General features: G+C 42.4%; 1 protein-coding gene across 6 annotated transcripts in view; it reads left to right on the top strand.

Annotated features, from left to right (window-relative positions):
- SRPK2 (SRSF protein kinase 2) overlaps positions 1–22,480 on the top strand; it is a 173,818-nt gene that overhangs the window by 103,780 nt on the left and 47,558 nt on the right. For all 6 annotated transcript variants that reach the window (XM_060244710.1, XM_060244709.1, XM_060244707.1 and 3 more), the window contains 2 exons: positions 5,707–5,953; positions 10,683–11,168. In XM_060244710.1, coding sequence (XP_060100693.1) covers positions 5,707–5,953; positions 10,683–11,168 — 733 coding nt within the window. The remainder of the gene's footprint in view (positions 1–5,706; positions 5,954–10,682; positions 11,169–22,480) is intronic.

The following is a 22,480-nucleotide window of genomic DNA, read 5'->3' as shown; positions in this document are numbered from 1 at the left end:
TCTAGGTGGGTTTTAGCCCTCATCTGATCTTCTTCGGAAGCCTCCCGTAAACTCTACCCCCTTGATATTAAGGCCCATTCCACCAGGGCACAAGAGTCTTCGTTCACTTTCCACCTCAAGGTACCACTCATTGACATCTGTACGGTCACAATATGATCAACTAAGGACAGTTCATCAGGCAATGTGTTCTGGACCTGCAATAAAGAAAGGATGCAGAAGTTGGCAGGGCAGTTCTTCAAACACTTTTCCAATGAGAGCATGACCCCTTCTCCTTCCTGGTGAGTAGCTGGCTTAATCCCAATTGTAGGGCTGCACTGGAGATGGAAGATGAAAACATGGTTGCACTTATCTGTAACTGTTCTTCATCAGTGTCTTTTGTGCAGACACACTTTCGTTCCCTCCTGCCCCACAGTGAAGTCCCATATATATCTTACTTCTTTAAGCAGCCAGGCAGGAACGGAGGGCTAGATGGATCCTCTTTTCTGAAGCACATGATGATTTAGCTGGGGAAATGTTGTTTTGTCAGTTCTGGAGGGGAGGAGTGCCTTCCCTTTGGTTCCTTAAAGCTAAGAAAAAATTATGTTTGTGGCCTGCCTGTGCAGGCACAGAAGACATTGATGAACGACAGTTACAGGTAAGTGCAGCCACGTTTTTTCATCCATGTGTTTGTCAAATTTTAGCTTTCTGTCTGTTGGGGAAGTATCCTGATATTTTGACAACCATCTGACAGCAGTGAAGATCCTGTGAATTTAGGGGGAGGTATTTGTGAGTTTCCTGCATTGTGCAGGGGGTTGGACTAGATGACCCTGGAGGTCGCTTCCAACCCTGATTCTATTATTTTGATTCTGTGATGTTAATGAAACCCTATGAGACGGGAATGAAAGCTTCAAAGAAGGAATTTTATGCATTTTCCATCGCATCTGTGAACTCTTGCCCAGCTCAATTATTTAGACCAGGGGTTCCCAAACCCCGGGTCGCGGACCTGTCCTGGTCTGGGGCCAGTTTGCAACTGGGCCACCACTCCCTGCCCTCTGGCACCCCCCTCTCGCTGCCACTGCTCTCTGTCCTCACATCGCCACAACGCGCTGCTCCGTCACACCCCCCCCCCGCCAAGCACAATGAGGCTCGACTCGCCACCAGGGCCCGTCCCCTCCCTTCCTTTCCCCAGCACCGCGCTCCACCCCTCCCCCACCGTGCGTGATCAGAGGAGACTTAGAGGCCCTACCTGCTTCGACAGGGCCCGGCCTCATTCAACGTTCTTTGAAGAGCAGGCTGGAGGAGGAGAAGTTTCGCCCCTCCCTCACTTCTTGCAGCACTCGATTCAAATCACTTGGAATCAGCCTGGCCTTGCCAAAGTGGCCCAAGCCTCGTCGCGGTGTCCCCCTGATTCTGGCAGCTGTGAAGCTCACCACTTGCTTCCTTGATCCATGTCCGTCATGAATGGTAAAGGCCGGTGAAGACAGAATACAGGCTCCCCTGGGAAATATTACCAATTTGTCCCTCAGTTCAGGGACCTTCCTTAAAGAGGACAGCAATGAGACAGCTCTTGAAGAAACCATCCCTGGCCCCTGTGGTTCCAGTCAACTAGTGCGCAGTGTCAAACCTTCCATTCCTGGACAATGTAGTTGAGAGGGCAGTAGCTGAACAGCCCCAGATTTTTCTGGATGACTCCTCTATACTGGTCCCATTTCAGTCTGGCTTCTGGCCTGGCTATGGAACGGAGATGGTGCTGGTCATCCTCATGGATGACCTCGGAGACACCTGGATCGAGGTAGGTCAGCCCTGGTGTTGCTGCTTGACTTAGCAGCGTTTAACGTGGTAGATTACTATCTTATGACCCACCACCTCACCAACATGGGGTTACAGGGGAGCACCTTGCAGTGCCTGGCCTCCTTTCTTCATTGTCAGTGACAGAGGGTGGTTCTTGGGGAGAGGGTTTATCCACATTACCCTTTGATATGCGGTGTCTGTCAGGGGGCGATCCTCTCCCTGATGTTATTTAACATCTATATGCAACCCCTCACCCAACTGATCTGGGATTTGGGCTGGGTTGTCACCAGTATGCTGATGATACCCAGCTGCAGACCTCAGGTTCAGTGGGAGCTCACAGGAGCACAGCTCCTGAACCTTTCTGAAAGTTCCACCTTCCCCTTTTAAGAGTTCCACCTCATCCATTGAATAGTATGTGCAGCTGGATGAGCTCCACCACCCATGTTTCTACAAAATGACCACTGCCCAGCTGTGTCTGTAGCTGGATGGGCAGACGGACTCCATCATCTGGCTGGGGCTGGTTGGTTACAGAAGAGTTGACTGAAGCAAAATCCATTGAAGATAGAGGTCCTGTGCCTGGGCCATTTGGGGGTGGGGAGTCCAACTCCCAACACCATGGCGCTGATGCCATGGTGAGGAGCGTAGGAGTGGATGCCTCACTGTTAGTGGAGGCCCAGATCACAAATATTGCCAGATCAGCTTTTATCATCTCCATCTGGTCAGGCAACTGGTCCCCTATCTCTCTTAACAATCTAGCCACAGTGATCCATGCAGTGGTCATCTCCAGGCTGGATTACTGTAACTCTCTCTACACAGGATTGCCCTTGAATTTGACCCAGAAACTTCAGCTGGCTCAAAATACAGTGACTCAGTTCCTGACTGGGATTCCCTTGTAGGTACTTATCCAGCTAGTGCTTCGCTCCTGTCCCAAACTGGCTTCCAGTTGAGTACCTAGACAAGTTCAAGGTTATAGTATTAACCTTTTAAGTCCTATGTGGACTGGGGCCAATGTATCTGGGGGACTATCTCTTCCAATATATCTTCTGAAGAGCTTTACACTTAGCTAAACAACATCTTTTGGTAATCCCTGGCCCAAAAGACATCCGTTTGGCCTCAACCAGAGCCAGAACCTTTTTGGCTCTGGCTCTAGCCTAGTGGAACGCTTTCCCTTGTGAAATCAGGGCCCTGCAGGACCTATTACAGTTCCACAGGTCCTGTAAGATGGAGTTATTGTGCCAGGCCTTTCGTTGAGGCCACAAATGTCAGCCTCCCCTGCCCTAATCTGCCTTATACTCTGCACTTTATTAAGTTGCCCTACTGGCAGACACTTCATCCATCTCCCATCTCTGTATTGGCCCTCGGGCATACTTACAGCTTGCACCAGGAAGCTTTGTTCATTTTAGCTCACCATGATCTGTCTTACTGTTGGGTTTACAGATTTTAAATTGCATGTATTGTATATTAATTATGCCTGTTTTAACTATTTGTTGTGACCAGCTTTCCCTGTAAGCTGAGTTAGTGTGAGCTAGATCACAGTTTTTTACCCTCCAGCTCATAGATTTTTGTCTTAGCTCAGAAAAAATGGCCCCAGAGCAAACTAATGCAGTAGCTCACAACTTTAATGCCAGTAGCTCACGAAGTAGGATTTTTGCTCACAAGATTCCACAGCTTAGAGGGAATATTGGTTGTGTGACCCATTCTAAACCCCCTTGCAGGGGAGGGCAGGATAGAAATTCCATACATAATTTTTTATGTGCTGGCATTTTATGTGCTAGTTCCATTGCCTTCAAGTCAGAAATCTTACTGTGTGTTTATTTTGTCATAAGAATGGAGAGATTGTTGCATATAGACATTTTAGTGTCTCATTCTTACATCCAGTAGTCTACGTACTGCTTGCCATATAGGATGTGATGCTATATGTTGTTAGGTTGTTTGGATCCAAGATCAGAAAACCCCTGTGAAACTTACTTTTTTCAAACAGCAGCGTCCCCATGCTTTACAAGAAGCTGCATTCAGAGGTATTTCATAAGTAATTTGTCATATGGCATGTAGGTCAGATGTTCAAGTAGGGAAAAAATAGAATAAAATCTATTAGGTTAATGTAAGCCCCTTGTATTAGCCTGTGCAGTTTTTAGTCTCAGTCACTGATTTGTGGAATTTCTGCAACTTGTGTGAAAGACTGTAGACACAACTGCCATATGCAGTTATGTATACTAAATACAAGCAACCTGGAAGTATATAATAAAGCATTTTTCTCCTGATATAAGTCTCCCTGTTATATATATATTTATTTATTTTATTTACCTTAAATTTCTATCCCGCCCTCTCCGCAAGCGGACTCAGGGTGGCTAACAATCACTTAAAATATTTGCATTTACAATTTAAAAACCAATAAAGTACAATTACAATTAAAACATTCTAAAAACATTCTATGGTGCTGTCTTTAATAGGTGGATTCTTTTCCTGACGGTGATCAGGTAGTAATCATAGCTCTTCAGAGATGTGAGGTGGCAGTCTCCTCCCGGATCAGATGTTAAATGCCTGTCGGAACAGTTCTGTCTTGCAGGCCCTGCGGAAGGTAGAAAGATCCTGCAGGGCCCTTTTTGCCTCCGGGAGGGCATTCCACATTCCTGGTGCTGCCACCGAGAAGGCCCTAGCCCTTGTGGAGCATAACCTGGCCTCCTTTGGTCCAGGGATGGACAGTAGATTTTGTATCCCTGAACGCAGTGCTCACTGGGGAACATGCGGAGAAAGGTGGTCCCGTAGATAGGCAGGCCCCCGACCATAAAGGGCATTAAAGGTCAATACCAACACCTTGAAACAGACTCGGATAGGTAGCCAGTGCTGCTCTTTCAGCACTGGCTGAATGTGCTCCCAACAAGGGAGCCCCATTAAAAGCCGTGCCGCAGCTTTCTGCACTAGCTGTAGTTTCTGAGTCAGAGTAAAGGGTAGCCCCATGTAGAGAACATTACAGTGATCTATTCTCAAGGTGACTGTGGAGTAGATCACCATTGCTAAGTCAGCATGCTCCAGGAAGGGGGCCAACTGCCCTACCCGCCGAAGATGGAAAAAGGCGAATCTGGTAGTGGCTGCTACCTGGGCCTCCATTGCGAGAGAGGACTCCAGGAATGTATGATGGTGCTTTTTCACTCCTGACAGGGCAAATAATTAACTAAAGTAATGTATTTAAAATACTTTAATTTTGCTGTTCTCCCAATACAGAGACTCAGAAATGGCTTACACTCAAAAAATAAAGTGTGTTGTAACTCTTTTTCCAGTTAAAGTGTACTTTGATGAAGCTGTAGCTCCTGATAATTTCTAGTTGATTTGAAAAACAAAACATGAATGTTGGCTTCATTGCATGAGCTAGCCAGTATAATGTGTTATATCCTATTATTTCCTTTCACTCAAGCTTTCCTCCGGGGGGGGGGGGAGGAATATCTTTCTGCATTGGAAGAAATCTTTCTCCATCAAAGGGAAATTTATTTGAACAGTTTGGTAGGATCCTGTCCTATATATTGAACTGAAATGCTGGGAAACAAATGAATAAGTAAAACAAGTTAAAATTAGCAATTGGTAGCCTGAAGGTTAGGTTTATTATACTTCCAAAGATTTTATATAGCGAGCAATAAGGAGTTTATCATCCTATATATCCATGAACCTTTTAGCTGTTTTTGTAAATTAATAGATTGGGGCTATTTCTTCCTTTAAATTATCTTGATTTTAGAATTTTACAGAAGAGCATTATTCTCTGGTCACAGGTGTCTGTTTTTTAAAATAACTTAACCTTCAGATTCAGTAATTGCAGGGAATTTTAATTTAAGAACATAAGAACATAAGAGAAGCCATGTTGGATCAGGCCAATGGCCCATCTATTCCAACACTCTGTGTCACACAGTGGCAAAAAAAACACATTAACTTGGTTAAATTTTTTAGGTTGGAAAGATATCTAAAAACAAAAAGAAGAAACTGAAAAAAAAGCAAAAGAGGCAGGCAGAGCTACTAGAAAAGCGTTTGCAGGAAATAGAGGAATTGGAACGAGAAGCAGAAAGAAAGAAAAAAGAAGAATATGTAACCTCTACTGTTCCATCCAATGATCAAGAAGATGAATACCATCCAGAAGTCAAATTAAAAATGGTTGAATTAGAGGAAGTGGCAGATGAAGAACCTGGGAATGAGGATGGTAAGTATGTTTTGTTTTATTTCAGTGCAAAAGATAATGTATCCAGAGATTCTCTTTCTATAGATACCTCATATGTTGTGTGCTTAGTAAACAAATTGTCTAAAAGCTGAACAACCGTGAAACTAGTTCTGACAACTGTAAAAGATTAACTTTCTGTGTCATATAGCAGTTCCAATCCTCTTGCCACACAGTGAACCACTTTTCTAACTGATTGTTTAGAAGTAATTTATAAGTGCTGATTGTTCAAATGAACATTGCATTCTTGTGAGTGAACATAAGCAGATTTGTGGATCTTGAGCAGATAGTCCAAAACTCTAGATATTAGATACTGGGGTTCTCAGATACAGAATCCTGTGTATGCCCAGCACTTTATTCCCTGAGCCACCATTGTCAGAAGCAAGCTGAATGATCTATGAACCATGTGACCTCTTGCAAGTGGCCTCTCTAGGAACATCCTGGGACAGGCATGTGACCTAGGGAGTCAGTTAGAGCTAAGCTGGGACTATAGAAACTGTGCCTCTGACTTGGCTCTTTAATTCCTGTACTTTGTCTGTAGTGGAAGGACTACCTCGGTAGTTCCTGCTTCCTACTCTGAATCTGATGTGGCTTTGGACTTGGCCCCTTACCTAACTATATCCATCTGTCCTACTCCCATCGCAGCTTGGAACTCTTGTAACCTCACTGTGACTTGCCTTGCTGATCCAGGTTGCCAGCCCATAGACCTGATTTAGCATGATGAGAGTTATTCATCATTTGGAGAAATTTCACCAGGCTTTCAGTAGTTTCCATCCTACCATCAACTTGACCGTGAACCAGTCCATGCAAGAAATACACTTTCTAGACACCGCGGAAACATACAAACTACCTTATACCAGAAACCTAATGATCACCAAACATATTCACATGCCTCCAGTCACCATTTTGAACACACCAAATGATCCATTTTCTGCAATCAAGCTGTACACTACAGCTGCATCTGTTCTGATCCCTGAAACAGAGATTCTCACCTGCAGGATCTGCCACAGACATTCTTGGAATTACAATACCCACCTGATGTAATAAGGAAACTGATCAACAAAGCCAGAAGGACACCAAGGCTTATTTTGCTACAAGATAAGACCAAACAAAACAACAGAACACACCTGCTGGTCACATGCAACTTTCATCTCAAACTTGTTCAGCACATTATTAACAACTTACAACCTGTGCAGGACAATGATAGTCCCCTCTCACAGGCATTGGGAGGCAAACCTTTTCTTGCTCACAGACAGCCCTCTTAACCTTACCCACAGCAATACTCTTCCAAGCATGGACATGGACCTTGAGACCAGGGCCTGCTCAGTAGTTATCTGTGCTGTCTTAAAAGCTTTGAAAATAAAAGGGAGAATGAGGGAATGCCTGTACAAACAGGATATTTGTGATAGTCTAACATGGTTAGGAACCTGAAGTGCTGCAACTGCACCAGGAAAAAGATGTCCCACTAAATTGGGAAACATAGCCAACATGCATCATAAGCCTTCTAAGAAGAAGAAGAAGATATTGGATTTATATCCCGCCCTCCACTCTGAAGAGTCTCAGAGTGGCTCACAATCTCCTTTCCCTTCCTCCCCCGCAACAGACACCCTGTGAGGTGGGTGGGGCTGAGAGGACTCTCACAGCAGCTGCCCTTTCAAGGACAACCTCTGCCAGAGCTATGGCTGACCCAAGGCCATGCTAGCAGGTGCAAGTGGAGGAGTGGGGAATCATACCCGGTTCTCCCACAGAAGAGAGCGCTGGCTGACCCAAGGCCATGCTAGCAGGTGCAAGTGGAGGAGTGGGGAATCAAACCCAGTTCTCCCAGATAAGAGTCCGTACACTTAACCACTACACCACACTGGCTCTCTAGCAATCTTTACAGTTACCTTTTCTTAAGAAGTAATATTGCATACCTTTTCTATGAACATTGTGAGTCTGAAGCAAAAATGCAAAAGGTTGCCAAAATTCCCATCTTCAGAGTACATATAGGAAACTTACATGAATATGTAGCATGGGTCTTTCTTTGGCATAACTCGATTATTTTCTGTGTAGGTGTAGGTCATATGCAAATTGAGTTTGCTTCTGTGAAGTTTCTAACATTTGACTTCCTTCTAAGCCTTCATTTTTATTACAGTAACCAGCTTCTTGGTGGGTATCTTATTCGGCAGTATGCCAGAAATTTGCATCTAGGGATCATTTATTTTTAATCTTAGTTTTATCGTGTTGAGTTTAATATCTGTCCAGGCCTTAGTGGTCTTCACAGCTATCTTCAATTCCATCTATAATTTTACTGTTTTCTGTTTTCATAGCTCATGCTGTAGCATCTTGTCCATATTCCATTCACTAATCATATTTGTCTTAAATATATGTTAAGTTGATATTGCTCTAGCCTTTCTTGCTCCATTTCATTATGGTAGCTGTTACTTTGTCAAGATAATTAATATATTTTAGCACAGAGGTGTCAAACATGTGGCCTGCGGGCCAGATCCAGCCCCCCGAGGGCTCCAATCAGGCCTGCCAGCAAGTAGCCATTGTCTGCTTCCTTCTCCCTTGCCTTTGTTCAGTCGCCATTTTGTGTTTCTCCCCTGTGATCAGCCAGCCAGCAAAGCAGTCTCTCCTGGCTCTTTCCCTCTTCCCCCTCCCCTTTCCCAGAGGGAGGAGAAGCCTCAGCCAATAGGGGAGCTTGGCTCCATAGCAGTGCTGTGTTGATTAAGTTTGCCAGGCTCCATCACACTGCGGAGCTACGGAGCCAAGGCTCTCTTCCTCCTTCTAGTGGCAGAAGCTCTCCTTCTCCTCGTCTCCTGGAGATGGAAGGAAAGAGCCACAGCTTCCTTTGTTCAGGCCTCACAATTGGGAGAGATACAAAGAAAGCACTGTTAAAACTAGCAACATTTTATTGAGAGTATGAGCTTTCTGCCTTGCTACAAGGGGGGGGGGGGTTGTTGGCTTGTTATGGGCGCAACTGCGTTCCCCTCCTCTTTTTCACTGTATTCATGCCCTCCAGTCTTTCTCAATAGAAAACCATGTGAATTATTTAAAAGAGCAATAACAGCAAGCCAAGTTTACCCAGCAAATTTCCCTTGATGTTTCTTTCACATTTTCCTTTGATTGGGGATCTTGAACTTAGACTTCCCAGTTAGTAGGCTGATACTGACCACTGTATGTACAAGGCTGTCTCTCTGTTCTTGCATTGTCACATAGGAGTTGTAGTTATTTTTTCTGAGGAAGACTATAGTTTTGTAGACAAGCACATAGCCCTCAATCACCACATGTTCTTGACCAGCACATGAAGCAAAAGCTCAAAGTGCCCAGCTGTTTCATGTTTTCCTCTGGGTCTTAGGCTCAAAGCATTGAGGTCTCTGTAATGAATGTCAATACATTAAAAGTAGGTTTGCAACTTACAGATGTGCACATCTGAACAATACCTGAACAGCATATTCAAGACTAGTACAGCTCAGACATTGTCTGCAGTTTTTGATACAATAATTCATAGCAAAAGGTGACACTTATCAGAGACTGTAAAACAAAATATTGCAAGTGTGCTAATGTTTTAAGCATGTTTTATTTTAAGTAAAAAAAATCTTCGTGTTTGTGCACTTTATAAAGTTTATATGTCCACTACCAAGGAATTCATTTGATGACATATGGCCCGGCCTGACAAGGTCTCATTTATGTCAAATTCGGCCCTCATAGCAAATCAGACCCCTGTTTTAGCACACATTCTAATGTTAAACACAAGCCAATGATGGCTCTTTTGTGGACTGAATTTGTGTTTGTTCAGTGATCCTCATAAAAGTTGTAAGCAAACATTGAGGCTTCAGATTAAAAGTGTAGTGTGTTTTCTTTCTTTTTTTGGATACTAAATTTTTATTACGGATTTTCAGTAGGGATGCAGAAGGAAAAAAGGGGAATGGGGAAAAACATAAAATATATGGGCAGTTTTACTAACATGAATACTGAAGATAATTCTTATTCAGTGTACAAGAATAGTTTAGCCAATACATTGATATATTAGCATAATAACATAATAACATGAGAGTATTTCATGAGAAAGTATCTGTTTGTGTGTGTATATACACAGACATATATTTCCTTCACTAAGTTCAAAGTTAAAATTTATTGTCACAGTCAACAACCAGCTCACTGAATCAACTTGCATAAAACATTTGAATATGAAACATAAACAGAATATGGTATAAATAACCTCATTAGGGCCGTTATAAAGTTTTCATGCTTAGCATTTGTTATATTTAAAAAATTAGTCTCATCTAGAGCCCATAAGATTTTATATTAAGTCTATCAGTATTATCATTTATGATGTACATTGTGTTTTCTACACACAGACTAAATTGTGTCTTTTAAAAATTCGTTCAGAGAATTTAATTGAAAGGGGCTGAGGAAGGATCCACTGATAAAGAACACCATACTCAATACCAGTCTGACACCCTCCTAGAGCTGAAAAGGATACTGTGTGCGTCATCATAAGTCACAGTCCTTTGATTAACTGTGTTTATAACTATATTTGTATATAAGTTATTTATAACTATAGATTATATTATTCCTTTATTGGTGAAAAGAGTGTTAATAATAAAACAAATTAAACGTTGTATATTCATTTCAAAAAGTGTTTGTCTTTGAAGTAATTTCATAATATTATACGTGATAATATAATTCAATGTGTGTATATATAAATAAATTAATATGTATCCCTAAGGTGAAACAGAAGATCAGGATGAAAAAGAAGACACAGAAAAAGAAAACGCAGAAAAAGATGATGTTGAACAGGAATTTCTCCACTTGGAACCTGCAGATACCACTTGGATAGAATCCCCGAAAACAAATGGCCACATTATAAATGGTCCTTTCTTGCTAGAAGAACAACTTGAAGATGAAGATGAAGAAGAGGAAGAATGCCCAAATGCTGAGCAATATAATCTTGATGAACCAAATGTGAAAAGTGATTACAGTTATAGTAGCTCCTACGAACAATTTAATGGTGAATTGCCGAATGGACATCATAAAATCCCAGAGTCCCAATTTTCTGAATTCTCAGCTTCAGTGTTTTCTGGAGTTTTAGATTCTGTGGCTTGTGGTTCAGCTGTTTCTGAAGAGTCAACTGGAACTGGAAGAGAAGAAACTACTCCATCCCATGATAGAAGCAGGACAGTTTCAGCATCTAGTACTGGAGATTTGCCAAAAAGTAAGTGTTTTGCTTTTACTTAATATTTGGTTGGGAAAAAAATTCTTTAGAAAGCAGTCTGTGGACTTAAACAATGTAAAAGTGCCTTGAGTACTCTTTGTGGTCATTGCTATTAATCTAGAAATTGCTGAACCTGGTAGATCTATCTGCATTGTAAAATGAGACATAGAATAGATAGCATGGTGGTAGTAGGAACATTTGTTTTTGTAGATGTTAAAATTTATTTAACCTTTTTAAAGACATCTTTAGAAGTGAGTTACTCTTAGTAACGTTAAATATTTGGGGACACCAAGAACTGTGTGACTATCTTCATACCATGTGTGCGATTTTGAGCCAAGGCTAGTTTAATGCCCAGGTGAAGCAAATGTACCAAGTGTACACCCTCTGCTGCCAGGTTTGAGGGCCAGGTGGCTGTTTCTGCAGCTCACTTTGTGCTCAGCAGGACAGTACAGGAGAAGCAGCAAAATGCCTTGAATTGCCTTTGTTTTAAGCTTGTGGTTCTCAACCAGCAGCTCTCTGATCATATAACAAGTGAATTTTGATGCTGAAAGGGATTCCAAGCATTTTGCAATATGACATGGGAGAATTGCTGTTCAAAGCGTAAAAGGAACAAGTCCAACTGGATATCGTTATTTCAGGGGAGGGACGGTGGCTCAGTGGTAGAGTATCTGCTTGGTGAGCAGAAGGTCCCAGGTTCAGTCCTTGGCATTTCCAACTAAAAAGGGTCCAGGCAAATAGGTGTGAAAAACCTCAGCTTGAGACCCTGGAGAGCCGCTGCCAGTCTGAGTAGACAATACTGACTTTGATGGACCAAGGGTCTGATTCAGTATAAGGCAGCTTCATATGTTCGTTGTATAAGTTGTTGGCCTGTCTGCAATCTGAGGACCTATCATACAATAGGTTTTGTTTGCAATACAAACCATTTCCCATAACATTTTGATTGTGAATGTATTGTGTGTGCATGATGTGCCTTGCTGCAAATTTGAGCATTGTTTCCTTCTCTAGACAAGGTTTTGCTGTGTTGTATGTCCCCTTATACAAATAAAGCAATATCTGATCGGCTGTTTGTGGTTTGTTGCCATTTCACTACAAGAAGGGGCATTCTTAGGAAGGCTGTGTGTTTCTTTAGTGTCTCATTTCCATCCTGATGTATCAGGAAACTATGCCTGTGTATATAGATATTGGCACCATACTGAGCCACCATTATTTCTGGGACAGAAAGTGGTGTAGGAAAGGAGACAGTGAGCATTGCTCAGAAGTGCTCAGCTGATGATATTGGGGCCTTCAATAGTGGTAAGAGACATGTGGAATCAGCAGAGTGTTTGCTAAACTATGTAATAATCCAAGTAGAAAAAAAAACATCCTTGAGTGAAGTATCAAGCAGTGAAACACAATAAACATTTCTGGAATTAATAAAAAGATTTATGATTTTTTCATGGCACCGAAAGTATAAATTGTAGTTCAGTTTCTTTTTTTATTGGGTTATCATTGAATGGGAACAAATACAATTTTGTATTTCCACCACCCCTGCAGAACCCAGTTCTCAATATTCTGGGCACAGAGGAGCTCATTTTGCAGACACAGTGTTTGACAGCTGTGCCTTTTCTGGCATGGTGTAGCCTTAGCTGTACCCCGATACCTCATATTGGATGGTTCTAAAAATAATTCCAGTTCATGGCAAAGTAACAAAAGAAAGCAAAATTGCAAGGTCAGAAATGGCTTTTGAAATTGTTCCAGTTTAAAAAATCCCCCCAAAACAGCTACTTTGCCTTAAACTCATCTGTTGAGCCTCTTTGTTTGTCTCTTGCTTGAGACATTTGTCTACTGATGTCCCTGTAATTGACCCTGACACAGATGAATGAGCACCATATTTCTGAACTCCCAAATCTCCGTAATCCCAAACATTTCTTCTAATCTGCACTTCAGCAAAGAATCCAGATAATCTTAGTTCTTTCCTTTCCCCCCTATGCCTCTGGACATTTTGGTTTCTGTTGGTTAGCATTAAACTTTGTGGAGGCTTTGATTTTTTGGGTGGGGAGGCAATTTCATTGGGAATAAGAGATGCTGCTGGTATAATGATTGCTTGGTAATCACCCAAACATTTCCACAATGTGCTTTGGATGAGTAGAATTTTGCAGAATGGCCAACAGAGCAGTCTGCTGTCATTTGATTTAGGAGGATTTTACCTCCAGAGTTTGTTAGTCATTCAGGAGCACTCTTGAACATGATGTGCTTTGTTAAATTCTCACAATACGAGAACTCATGGGTATTCAATGAAATTGCTGAACAGTCAGATTAGAATGGATAAAAGGAAGTATTTCTTCACCCAAAGGGTGATTAACATGTGGAATTCACTGCCATAGGAGGTGGTGGTGGCTACAAGCATTGACAGCTTCAAGAGGGGAATGGATAAACATTTGGAGCAGAGGTCCATCAGTGGCTGTTAGCCACAGTTTCTTGTTGGAATTCTCTCTCTGGGGCAGTGATGCTCTGTATTCTTGTGCTTGGAGGTGGGGGGGAGGTGGCACAGTGGCAGGGCTTCTAGCCCCACTGGTAGACCTCTTGATGGCACTTGGGGTTTTTTGGCCACTGTGTGACACAGAGTGTTGGACTGGATGGGCCATTGGCCTGATCCAACATGGCTTCTCTTATGTTCTTAAGTGGACCAGAAAGTAGAGGGAGGGATAGTGTTTTACAGATATCTTCATAACTCACTTCATTACATAGAATACATGACAGTTTAATTTCCCACTTGCACAATAGGGTGTTCAAAGGATATCTTCTGTACCAAAGAAAGATCAGCCCAAAAGTAAAGTCAGCAAGAGGCTAACCAGGACTTGAAGGAATCCTCAAGACAAGCAGTAAAGCAGTTTCAGCAGCAGAAATAATTTATTAGCTAAATAACTAAAAAAATACGAACAAAAGTGTTGGAGATCAGGAAATGGGTGTAGCCAAAAAGGAGGAATACACAGTCCAGCAGTTCTCTGGGTTCAATGCCTGCCATACAGTGCTTTTTTCTATCTGGGCCTGCTGGATGAGGTGGCTTTTTGCACCATGCATTACAGCATTCGTTTGTTGATAGTGAGCTTCATTGATAGCCCTTCTGAAAATCTTGCTCTTGTTCACCTGATCCTGTTCATGGAAGTTCAGCTTGTATTCTTACGTCACTCTATTGATCTTTATAATCAACATCTTACAAATGAAGTAATTGGTGATAGATATGGAAGTAGAAAGCGTTATGCGCAGTTTTCAATAGTGGTGTGCATGGCTCACTAGCCCGTTATATCACCTGAAGGAATGTTACCTGAAAATAATAGTAGTATTTGCCTTGTATCTTCATAACTAGAGTTTTGCAAATATGGACTGTTGACTGTTTTATGCCATTTTAGTGTTCTTGGTGATACTTGGATTCTGTATTATTTGACAGAGCACACTTAATAGATGTGTTGCTGAGCGACATATTCAGGAGAGGCTATGACTCAGTGACAAGTGAAATGCTTTGCATGTTTAATTTTTAGTCTCCAGCATCTGTCATTAAAGGATCTCAGGTGGCAGAAGTTGTGAAATCCTTACTGTGCCTGAGACCTTAAGAGAGCTGCTGCCAATCAAGGTAGACCAGGGGTGGCCAAATTTGCTTAACATAAGAGCTACATAGAATAAATGTCAGGTGTTTGAGAGACTCAAGACATGAACAAATATTACACACACGTCTTTATTAAAACTCTTAAGACTTTATTTGCCTAGAAAGAAAAAAATACATATATATGCTCTTTACAACATGATCATGCTAGAAGGAGACTTTTTTAAAAAACAAAAGTCCATATAAGACCAGCATAGGAAAAGGGTAGGGGATTATTTTTGGTACCAATGGCATGATCTATTTGATCTTCTTCGTGGTCTCTGTGCCTCACACCCCTGGGATGAAGCTCCAGTGCCAATCCCCAATTGATATTTCCAAAGTCCGGAATTTTTCGTGCCCTGCCCTCTGTAAGCATGCGCAATAGCCCCAATGCGCATGCTCATAGAGTGGGTGCGGAGATCCCACCAGTTCCTTTTTGACTGCCGCGTTGATCAGTCGCACGTTGTGCATCTGTTTGGCACTTACCTTTCTTGTTTCTCCGATTCTTCGTTCTTCGTTTCTTCGTTCGTGTTTCTACAAAAAAAAAAAGTTATTGTTAGATACTGTTGCCCTTTGGGGTCTTCCCCCCTCCTTTTCGTTGTTACGTTTTTGGAAGCCTATGGACAGGCGCTGGGGGTTCTTTAAGCACTGCCTCAACTGCAGAAGCAACCCCCCCCCCCCCGATGGACACTCGCTTTGCCTATTGTGCCTTGGGGAGGGACATCATGTTGACTCCTGCCACCAGTGCTCTAAATTCTCAAAACAGACTAAAAAGAACAGGGCATCCAGGCTCTCGGCGGCCCTCTTGAAGTCGGTCCTCTCTCCACAAATGGCAGCTACAACATCAACGGCAACTGGTACCGCTTCAATGCCATCGACATTGATGTTGGCATCGACTCCTATGATGAGTCAACTGACTCATACTGACCGCCCCTCTAAACGTGCGGGCTTGGTATCTTGCTCCAAACCCTCTACCGCTGCTAAAAGAGCTAAAGGGGAGAAGGATGGTCATCAGGAGCTCAAGAAAGATCGGAAGGAGAAGCGTAGACATCAGGAGAGGCGTACCCCCTCCCTGCCATCTAAGAGGAAGTCGGACCAGACGATCATTCCAGACATACCGCCTAAGCTTCCCCAGTTCAACCACATAGCCCCTCGGGCCCGGATGATGCACGACCAATCTCCCTCTCCGGCTCTCATCCGGAGATCAATCTAACTCAAAAGTCACCTCCTTCCCGGCCAGCCTCGCAGGGCAGCAGCAATTCGAGCTCGGCATCAGGACGCGATGCCCTGCTACCAAAGGAGCCTGAGTTGCCAACCGCTCCCACCATCGGACAAAGGTCTAGAGCCTTCGGATGTGTTTCATCACCCGCTCCCACCACCTAACTAAGACTCCCGCCAATGGTCTTACCCACTCGGAGGCTTCCCGTACCATGCGCCATACCCATGGTATCCTCCTTGCCCAGTGGACTGGGACCAATGGTCGGAAGCATCGCATTGCTCCCAGATGTCCTACTGCTTGCCACCGAATCTGCCTGAATTATCGAACCCAACGTTGGTGCCGAAGTCAGTTAAGAAGCAGCGCTCCAAGCCTCAGAGCCAGTGGAACCCCATCCCTGGACCCCATCCCTGATGCTCCACACTTACCTGAGCAGTCAGTGACCCATCTTCACATTCAGCATCTGAATCAGAGGGCGAGGGTCAGTTGGATCAACATCGCACAGTTTCCTCTCCAGATCCTAGGACTGCCGAAGTTGTCAATTCTCTTGCCCTCTTTATCTGGCGGAGTAGAGTGTGTCTTCTTTGCTTTGGATGAGGACACTACAACTGAATTGGGACATGGGTGATTGACCAGGAATTCCGCACCTTGCTCCTGGACACGATACATGTGGTCCATTCTCCTAGAAGAGATAGGGGTGGAGGAAGGGCTCTTTAACTGCTTGTAGAACTACTTTGGTGACTGGAAGAGCCACAGCTGTAGAGGTGTCCTTCTACATGATGTCAAACACCGTGTCATCAATGATTGGTTGGGGTTGTACTATTGGTAATAAAAGAGCTTGAGCCATCCGTTTCATTAGCTCTCCGTACGATTTCAGGTCCTCCGAGGGAGAAATTGCGAGGTCTTCTTCGGATGAGGAACTGCGTCTTCATGCGTTGGATGTCAAACAGGCATTGTTGTTCTTTCTGCATCACACAAAGGCTTACAGGAAGGACCCGAATCTGTTCGTCTGTTATGCGCCTCTGACACTGGGACTTAAGGTCTCTGCCCAGCGGCTTTCTATGTTTTAAATTTTTATTGAATTTCAGTATAAAGAGGGGGGAAATAGTGCAGGGATACAGAAGCAAGAAAAAAAAAAGGGTAGTTGGGGTGAGCATAAGACAAAGAAACAATAACCAACAAAGAAAAAGAGAAGCAGTAAATAACTATTAAATTTCTATCTTTCAAACTTCATGTATAATTTTCCTACCTGTAAGTTTTAAATTTTAAAACAACCGTGACATCCTCCAGTCTTATTATTTTGTTATATATTTTAACTGTTTATTACTTATGATATAAATCTAAACTATTCATTTTAATACCAACAGTGAGAAAAGCAAAACAAGTCAGCCACTAAATAAAACCCTCTGTAAGTTTTTTACCTCCTTATTAATAAGTGCTAACTTTGCACCAACAGCAGTAATCATAAGCAGGGAAGATGGCCATAGTCTTTTGACCTTAATACTTCCTTAATTATTTCAAAAATAAGAGAGGAAAGATAAGAATAACAAAAAGCCAGAATAAAACTTAGCATAGAATAGTTTATCTATTTCAATATCAACAAAATCTGTTGTTAAAAGAAAACAAAAAACCAATATGAGAATAACCAGAAGCAGATCTTTCAAATATTCAAATACCTGTGATATCTACTCTTATAATTTGACCCGAGTTAGTTGCTTATCTAAGTTAAGTATCTGAGTATTTAGTTTCATTAGGTTTTGGAGACTATATCTTCCATTTCCATAATCTTTTAAAAATTGGAAAGAGAGAAAAAAAGGGTCACCAGTTTTGTATGCAATGGCAGCATCATTTCGCATACTTATTGTTGCATATATATTTCTAAATAAGAAGTCATATATTCTCTATAATTTGCTCTCTGTTAAATTGCTCTATTTGCCTTTGTAGAATAAAAGGGAGAAAATCCCTAAATAAAAACTGCCTCCTCTCTCACTGGTATTTATTTTTAACCCTAGTAAAAATCATACACCTGCATAACTTTTCCTCTGTTAATTACTTTGTTTAGCTTTGGGAACATATAGCGTAATCTGTAGCACCAAAAACAAATAGAGAGAACACATTTAAATTCTAAAGGTCTCATTGCCATTTCAAAGCCATACATCTCAATAGGTCTCAATTGTCCCTTTCAAGCCGCTTAAAGTCACATGGCAAGTCCCTTTTATTAATTCCATGAAGAAGAAAAAGAAGAAGAAGAAGAAGAAGAAGATATTGGATTTATATCCCGTCCTCACTCCGAAGAGTCTCAGAGCGGCTCACAATCTCCTTGACCTTCCTCCCCCACAACAGACACCCTGTGAGGTAGATGAAGATATTGGATTTATATCCCGCCCTCCATTCCGAAGAGTCTCAGAGCGGCTCACAATCTCCTTGACCTTCCTCCCCCACAACAGACACCCTGTGAGGTGGGTGGGGCTGAGAGGGCTCTCACAGCAGCTGTCCTTTCAAGGACAACTTCTGCCAGAGCTATGGCTGACCCAAGGCCATTCCAGCAGGTGCAAGTGGAGGAGTGGGGAATCAAACCCGGTTCTCCCAGATAAGAGTCCGCGCACTTAACCACTACACCAAACTGGCTCTCCAGTTAATTCTCCAGTTAATTCCATGTTAACCGGTTACACGAAAGAGCAACAGTTTATAATCCCTTCTTTCTGAAAGCTTTCCAAAATTTGCATTTCTTAAAGTAGTCTGCCTTTTCTCCCTTTGATTTTATTAAAGCTGATTTCTCCATTTTATTAAAGCCGATGGAGTCTCCAGACCTCATTTCCTCCTGCAAAGATTTTAATCATGCTTAATTTCCATCTTTTTTTTGTAGCTATGCACGGTCTTTTTTTTTTATTTCTTTCAGCTTCTTTCCCTCTGAGTCGTTTCCAACTTCTCCCATCTTCGTAGACAACACTGGGATCCCGTCGTTGCTCCGCTCATGTATATTTTCTGTTTCGCTGTGTTTTAAAATAAAAATCTCCACTTTATCCTGTATTAACTCTGGCAATTGTCTGATTTCCTGCTTTAAGGAACATATATCAACCATAATGTCTTTTTTATCACACGTTTCAGATTTAGACTCCATCTTCTCTGCAGTTTAGCTCAGACCAAAAAACAAAGTTAAAAACAAAGTTAAAAACCAGTTCCAAGTCCCAAGTAATCTACCTTTCTAATTCGCCTCCAGCTCTGTGCTTTTCTCTTATAGGCCAGTTGTAATCAATTCCATACAAATCAGATATCAAAGGTATTCCTCTTGAAAATATGTCAGACTTTTATTCAGACTGTATTAAGGTAAGATAATATTCTCATTATAGCTTATTTAATTGTAAGCCAAATCTGTTTGAATTTCTTACTCAGTCCCTTTTGCATTCTTAATGGTTGCTAGATTTGTTCATTGTCTTTTGGAAGCCGCCCTCGGAGGAAAAAGGGAGGGGGGATCTCCTCCCTTTCTCCTTTTCTTTTTAACCAATCCCAGTTGGCGTTATAACAAAAGATCCATTAGTTGGTTGTAGTAAAGAGAAAGACTTATTTGCAGGATAACATTTCAATGTTTAAGGTAGAAGTATGCTGTAGTAAAAGCATGTTAGAAAAGAAAAAGCAGTCGGGTATTCATTTCTTTCTGCCATCATGGCTGCCGCAACGGTAGACCTTCAAGGCAAACAGACGGAACAGAGATCAGCTGCCGCAGTTTCTCTTCCTTCTGTCTAGCACTTTGCTGTCAGAAGACTCCTCCAAAGTCTCCCTGGAGACACCACAGCCGTGGCATCCCTCCAACCGCCCGATTCGGGGGGGCCGACAAGAGCGAGCTCCACGGACCCCCACCGATCTTGAAATGCCAAACCCCGGAAATCCCTCAACGGCTTTCTAAATGGATTTCAGAGACAATAAAACTCTGCTATTTACTGGCTAAGCAACCTCTCCTGGGTCCCGTTCAAGCTCATTCCTCCAAGGCTATGACTATGTCCACAGCATTCCTCAAGGGTTCCTCTTTAGTGGATGTTTGTGCAGCTGCAACGTGGGCATCGCCACATGTCTTCGTGAGGCATTATGCCTTGGACATCAGGAGGCAACATAAGGCTCGGCTTGGTAATCTGGTTCTGCAATCGGCTCTTTCTGCTTGACCGTTAGCTACCACTGCCAGGTAAGCCTTGCTTGCTAATCTCTCAGGGGTGTGAATCACAGAGACCATGAAGAAGATAAACAGGTTGCTTACCTGTAACTGATGATCTTTGAGTGGTCATCTGTGCATTCACACCACCCGCCCTCCTTCCCCTCTGCTGTCGATCATGCCTTGGACTGGCGGTGGTTGAAGGAACTGGCAGGATCTCCATGCCTGCTCCGTGAGCATGTGCATTGGGACTATTGCGCATGCCCACGGAGGGCGGGGCGTGAAAAATCCCGAACTTTGGAAGTACCGATTGGGGATTGGTGCTGGAGCTTGATCCCAGGGGTGTGAATGCACAGATGACCACTCGAAGATCATCAGTTACAGGTAAGCAACCTGTTTTTGTTTTGTTGAACACCAGAATTTTTTATTTATCTTGATTTATTTCTAAGAGTTTGTTCTTGCAGTAAGCTATAAAAGTTTTAATTGCACGCTTTAGGCCAATTGGTGTTCTTGATGTCAGGACTAGAACATCAGCATATAGCAAGGCTGGTATTGGATGGACTCCTATGTAAGGTACGTGCATTCATACATTCTGTAGCTTAGGAACAAAATCATTTAAGTATAGGTTTAAAAGGTGTGGGGCAAGAACACAACTTTGCTGTACTCCTCTGCAGATTGGTATTGGGCTTGATACCACCTTCATTGTCCAGTTTAACATAAGCCACATTTCTGGAGTAGAGATTCATTATGAGTTTGTACATCTTTCAACAAGTAAATGAATTCAAATATTTGGGAATAGTACTCCAATCAGATCTGAAATGGACAGTGCATATAAACCAACAAACAAAAAATTGATTTAGCTTGGTTAGCTCTTTAAAAGTTTTTCTCTATGAAAGGAGCTCAATACATTCCAGCCCTGCTGAAAGCATATTGAACCACAATCCTTCCATGTATCCACTATGGTGCACAGATTTGGTTCACCAGACTAATAAATCAACTTGAAAGAATTCAACAAACTTTTTTCTGGAAAATCCTGCACTTGCCACCATCTCTAGCTTCTGCTGTGATTCGCCTAGAACTGGGTTTACCGAAGATCTCAATGTTTATTTGGAAAAATGTCATCAACTATAAATATAGACTGTTAACAGCTAATAATCTCCCGACCTTCATTACTTTACTAGTAAAGGAGCACTACTGACAGAACTGGGAAGATGAATTGGACACCAAATTAAAGCAATTAAGCTTATGAGCAACCGTGAAATTAACACCGAAAAACAGAATGGCACTTACCCAGAAACTTACAGATCAAGACTGGAAAACACTCTTAACTGATACTAAGCAGACGTACTCACCAATTCATCTAGGGATCCTATTTTCAGCAAAATTTGAACAACTATTCTATATGTGCTGACTAGTATTGTAATGCACTTCCGACTGTGCAGATGAAAGGCCGTATCCGGGTATCTCTGCAACTCAGTGTTTCTGTGGCTGCCCACTAAAGACTGTAGATTCTCTTGCACATATCTTTTTTCATTGCCCTAAATTTAAAACGGGAAAAGAAAAAATTCTGATGAAATTGTTATCAAAATTTTCACCCTTTTCTGAACCTACAAGCTTCTGCCATGTTTGTATAGTAGATGTGGCAAATTTTCGTTTTACTGTAATTTTAAACTCATAAATTTTATAGGTGTATGGTTTATGAGCTTTTTAACCTAATAAATGATTGCTTGGTACTAGTGGCAGAAGGAAACACACATGTACAATATGAGTCACTGATCACCATTTGCACCATTATGCATCTCTCTTTACCTTGACACCAAGGTTAGTTGTTGTCGTTGTTGTTAATCATTTATTTGGCTAATTAATCACCCCATCCTGGCTAATGCTGGGCTCTGGGCAATGTGCATCAATAAAAGATACATAAATTTTCAATCAATAAAATAAATCATGTTGAAACATCTGGTATCTTACAACCCCACCCCCGATAGCGCCCTAATTAATTTCTTCTGTTCCAGACTGCTGGGCATCGTATGATGGGGAGAAAGCTCAGAGGAGCAGGGAAAATGATGTGCCACCTCAGCAACCATTGCTATCCTTACTCAAAAGCCTGCTGAAACATCTTTGCCTTATAGACCCTATGGAATTGCATAAGATTCTGCAGGGCCCTAATGTCATCTGGCAGAGGTTCCACCAGGTCAAGGCCAAGACCAAAAAGGTGCTGGCCCTTGTCAAGGACAGCCAGATCTCTTTAGGGCCATGGATCACCAGTAGGTTATTACCAGCAGAGTTAGTGCTCTCCCAAGGGACATAGTGGAGGAGGCAGTCCCATAAAT

The sequence above is a fragment of the Heteronotia binoei genome, chromosome 8 (genome assembly GCF_032191835.1).
Source record: "Heteronotia binoei isolate CCM8104 ecotype False Entrance Well chromosome 8, APGP_CSIRO_Hbin_v1, whole genome shotgun sequence".
In the NCBI taxonomy this organism is placed as follows: Eukaryota; Metazoa; Chordata; class Lepidosauria; order Squamata; family Gekkonidae; genus Heteronotia; species Heteronotia binoei.
The sequence above is the reverse complement of the archived record's forward strand: the minus strand, read 5'-3'. Positions and strand labels throughout refer to the sequence as shown.